The sequence below is a fragment of the Micromesistius poutassou genome (genome assembly GCF_964030765.1).
Source record: "Micromesistius poutassou genome assembly, contig: SCAFFOLD_5300, whole genome shotgun sequence".
Classification (NCBI taxonomy): domain Eukaryota; kingdom Metazoa; phylum Chordata; class Actinopteri; order Gadiformes; family Gadidae; genus Micromesistius; species Micromesistius poutassou.
Genome location: NW_028180415.1, coordinates 1 through 5,000, shown reverse-complemented (window position 1 = coordinate 5,000; position 5,000 = coordinate 1). Strand labels below are relative to the sequence as shown.

Below are 5,000 nucleotides of genomic sequence, written 5' to 3'. Positions count from 1 at the left end.
CACATAGAAAAAAAAGGATAATTCAATTGTTTATATCATATAATCAATATTTGATCGGCTAAAATTATAAAACAGTTATATATATATCGTTGTAAATGACTAAAAAATCATCTTTGTATTAAAATAGAAATATAGTAGTATATAAACAGAATTTGGCCTCCCCATAGATCCAGGGTTATTTACACAAATGTTAAATCGGACCTTCCTTTCACGCGCAGAATCGTTAAAAAGGCTTTCTGACCAAAAATGTACCGCTTAATAGACACAGAAACATAGGATCAGTAGATACAAAGCATTCCAAAAAAGCATTCTCGTAAAACTATCGGATTCCTCCAACAAAACGTACAAACAGTCGGTTCGTAAAATCACAAGACGAAAAACAGTAAAACAACCACGGGCGGACCGAGAAATGGGGTCCTAGATTAAAACTGGCCGCAGGGAGGAACGCTGTCTCTATGGCAACATGGCTGTCCACGTAACTTAGCTTTATTTACAACGATGGCTTAGTATAAATTCAGTGGCCACAACATTTGGCGACTCATTTATTTCCCGGTCGTGTACGACAATAAGTTGAATACACGCGCTTCGAGAGCGTTCGTTCACAGTTTGCAGGCGATGTCTCGTTAAATCGTATCTGTACGCTTTTTCTCAGCACTACGGTTATTATTATTATTTTTTATTTTTTAAGATGCACTAGCCGTAACAAATCGGAGAAAAAAAAAAAAAAAAAACACACCACAGAAATAAAAAGTTACAGCGAAAACAGTCGACGGCCAAAAAATTAAAATAAAAAATCGCAGCTCTGTAATCTAGTGGGCTTATAGCTGCAGGTTTCCTGTGTGAACATGGAACCACGCAAAGTGTGTGGAGGTGAGACGGGAAAGGCACAGAGGACAAGGGGCCGCGTCGTCCGGCCGTGTCTGACGCAACCGACTCTTTCCCAGAACCCCCCTGGGTTTTTACGGCGGCGGGGTCGCTAGGTATTAGCATAGACGTCGTTAACACCCCTTTGAAATACTTTTTTTTTTAAATAAATCTTGATCTTTGGTTCACTTTTTCAATAATTGTTACTCAAGCTAAACTATTTTTTGTTTTAGTTCCCTATATAGTGTTATTATCATCATCATTATTAATATTATAACTATTATTATTATTATCTATTGGTATTATTAATATTATTATGCGCAGGCCGAGCAGCTAAACTGCTCAAACATAACAGTCAAAAGCATAACAATACTAATAATATGGATAATAATTCCCAGCGACGATAGCGATGGTTCATCTGAAGGCTAACGTAACTTAGCTGTGTGGCTTAGCCTCCCCGTGCTAGCCAGCAGCTCATTGCCCTCAAGATGCTACTGTTCTGTTGAATACGTAGTTCAACTAATGCTTAGTTTAATCGAAATAATTCCTTGTTTAACAGTGCCTGTTATATGTAAACATGCATCGTCCCCAGACACAGCATGCGTACCGCGATTGTGCGTGTTAGCGTACTTACTAAAGGTGCTGTAGGTAAATCTTAAGAGTAATTTTTTTTTTTAGAAGTGGCCTAGCCAACCGTCAGCTGTTAGTGACTGAAACGCTTGGTGAGAAGACTGGTACTCGTTGGCTTTGTCTGCCTCTGAACGAGATCTACATTTTAGACCGCTTCCCTCTTATTTCTGACCAATCGGGGTCGTCTCTTCCCTGATTGGTGCGGTGAGTTCATCTTGCCTGTCAATCACAGGTGTGTGAAACGCACCCACTCCTCAGTGGCGTAAATCTAATCTAGGGAGGGCGGGAGCAGAGAGGGAGGGTGCGTTTATTTTCAGAATCTCGCTCTTTTCCGCTCTCTCTCTCTCGCTCTCTCTCTCTTCCCAACTCTCCACTCTTACCTACAGCAGCTTTAACCTGTTTGATGATCGGGTGAACGAAGTGCAGCTCTAGAAGTAGTGCAGCTCTAGAAGTAGTGGAGCTCTAGAAGTAGTGGAGCTCTAGAAGTAGTGCAGCTCTAGAAGTAGTGGAGCTCTAGAAGTAGTGGAGCTCTAGAAGTAGTGGAGCTCTAGAAGTAGTGCAGCTCTAGAAGTAGTGGAGCTCTAGAAGTAGTGGAGCTCTAGAAGTAGTGCAGCTCTAGAAGTAGTGGAGCTCTGCCTGGAACTACATCAGGGACTCCAGGCTCTACATCAGGGGCTCCAGGCCGTTCTCCAGGCCGTTCTCCAGGCTCTACTCCAGGCTCTACTCCAGGCTCTACATCAGGGACTCCAGGCTCTACTCCAGGGGCTCCAGGCCGTTCTCCAGGCTGTTCTCCAGGCTCTACATCAGGGACTCCAGGCCGTTCTCCAGGCTCTAAATCAGGGACTCCAGGCCGTTCTCCAGGCTCTACATCAGGGACTCCAGGCCGTTCTCCAGGCTCTACATCAGGGGCTCCAGGCTCTACTCCAGGGGCTCCAGGCCGTTCTCCAGGCTGTTCTCCAGGCTCTACTCTAGGCTCTACTCCAGGGGCTCCAGGCTGTTCTCCAGGCTCTACTCCAGGCTCTACTCTAGGCTCTACTCCAGGGGCTCCCAGGCTCTACTCCAGGGGCTCCAGGCCGTTCTCCAGGCCGTTCTCCAGGCTCTACATCAGGGACTCCAGGCTCTCGGCCATGCTGGCGGTGGTGCCCAGCAGCAAGGGAGCCGTTGGTCTCGGGGGAGCGGAGGGTCTTCTGGTCCTCCTGGCTGCTCACCAGGCTGAGCACCGCGCGGTACAGGAACTGGTAGCCCTCCTGGGGGGGGGGGGGGGGGGGGGGGGGAGGGAGGGAGGGAGAGGGGGGGGCCGGAGGGGGGAGGGGGGGAGAGGGGGGGGCCGGAGGGGGGAGGGAGGGGGAGAGGGGGAGGGAGGGGGTGCCGGAGGGGGGAGAGGGGGGAGGGGGGGGGCCGGAGGGGGGCCGGAGGGGGGGAGGGGAGGGGGGAGAGGGGGGAGGGGAAAGGACAACCGTGAGGTGGAGAACAGTCAAAGCAGAAACACAACTGGATAATATCGCTATAGGAATCAGGTGTGTGCGTCCGTGTTTGTGTGTGTTTCCATGTGTGTGTGTTTCTATGTGTGTGTGTGTTTTTCTATGTGTGTGTGTGTGTGTGTGTCCGTGTATCTATGTGTGCGTGAGTGTGAGTTTGTGCGTGTGCATCCGTGTTTGTGTGTGTGTGTTTCTATGTGTGAGTGTGTGTGTGTGCGTTGTTTCCCTGTGTGTGTGTGTGTGCGTTGTTTCCCTGTGTGTGTGTGTGTTGTTTCTCTGTGTGTTGTTTCCCTGTGTGTGCGTGTGTGTGTGCGTTGTATCCCTGTGTGTGCGTGTGAGTGTGTGTGTGTGTGTGTGTGTGTGTGTGTGTTTTTTCCCTGTGTGTGTGTGTGTGTGTTTTTTACCTGTGTGTGTGTGTGTGTGTGTGTGTGTTGTTTCCCTGTGTGTGTGTGTGTGTGTGTGTGTGTGTGTGTGTTGTTGTTTCCCTGTGTGTGTGTGCGTGTTGTTTCCCTGTGTCTGTGTTTCCCTGTGTGTGTGTGTGTGTGTGTGTGTGTGTGTGTGTGTTGTTTCCCTGTGTGTGTGTGTGTGTGTGTGTGTGTGTGTTGTTTCCCTGTGTGTGTGTGTGTGTGTTTCCCTGTGTGTGTGTGTGTGTGTGTGTGTGTGTGTGCGTGCGTGCGTGCGTGCGTGTGCGCCCCACCAGGTCGTTGAACACCCCCGGTCTCCTGAGGTTGGTCATGCGTGCGGCCGTGTAGACGTCAGCCGCCGCCTCCTCCTCCAGCTGAGAGGACAGAGAGGAGAGGGCGCAGAACAGCCCCGCAGTGGGCCCCCCCCAGCCTGACACACACAGGGAGACACACACAGGGAGACACACACAGGGAGACACACACACAGGGAAACACACACACACAGGGAGACACACACACACACACACAGGGAGACAACACACACACACACACAGGGAGACAACACACACACACACAGGGAGACAACACACACACACAGGGAGACAACACACAGGGAAACAACACACACACACACACACACACACACACAGGGAGACAACACACACACACACACACACACACACAGGGAAACACACACACACACACACACAGGGAAACACACACACACACACACAGGGAGACAACACACACACACACACACACACACACACACACACACACACACACACACACACACACACACACACACACACACACACACACACACACACACACACACACACACACACACACAGGGAAACACACACACACACACACAGGGAGACAACACACACACACACACACAGGGAAACAACACACACACACAGGGAAACACACACACACACACAGGGAGACAACACACACACACACACACACAGGGAAACACACACACACACACACACACACACACACACACACAGGGAGACAACGCACACACACACAGGGAGACACACACACACACACAGGGAGACAACACACACACACACAGGGAGACAACACACACACACACACAGGGAGACAACACACACACACACAGGGAGACAACACACACACACAGGGAGACAACACACAGGGAAACAACACACACACACACACACACACACACACACAGGGAGACAACACACACACACACACACACACACACACAGGGGAAACACACACACACACACAGGGAAACACACACACACACACAGGGAGACAACACACACACACACACACACACACACACACACACACACACACACACACACACACACACACACACACACACACACACACACACACACACACACACACACACACACACACACACACACACAGGGAAACACACACACACACACACAGGGAGACAACACACACACACACACAGGGAAACAACACACACACACACAGGGAAACACACACACACACACAGGGAGACAACACACACACACACACACACACAGGGAAACACACACACACACACACACACACACACACACACACACACAGGGAAACAACGCACACACACACACACACACACACA

At 49.9% G+C, this 5,000-nt stretch overlaps 1 protein-coding gene across 1 annotated transcript; it reads right to left on the bottom strand.

Moving 5' to 3' along the window:
* Nucleotides 1-1,541: 1,541 nt before the first annotated feature.
* On the bottom strand, nt 1,542-3,806 carry LOC311370822 (receptor-type tyrosine-protein phosphatase gamma-like; the record flags this gene model as incomplete). Its single annotated transcript, XM_084489126.1, has 2 exons — nt 1,542-2,741; nt 3,670-3,806. Coding segments are annotated over 2 exons (359 nt in total), but the record flags the coding sequence as incomplete, so codon positions are not given.
* Nucleotides 3,807-5,000: the final 1,194 nt, after the last annotated feature.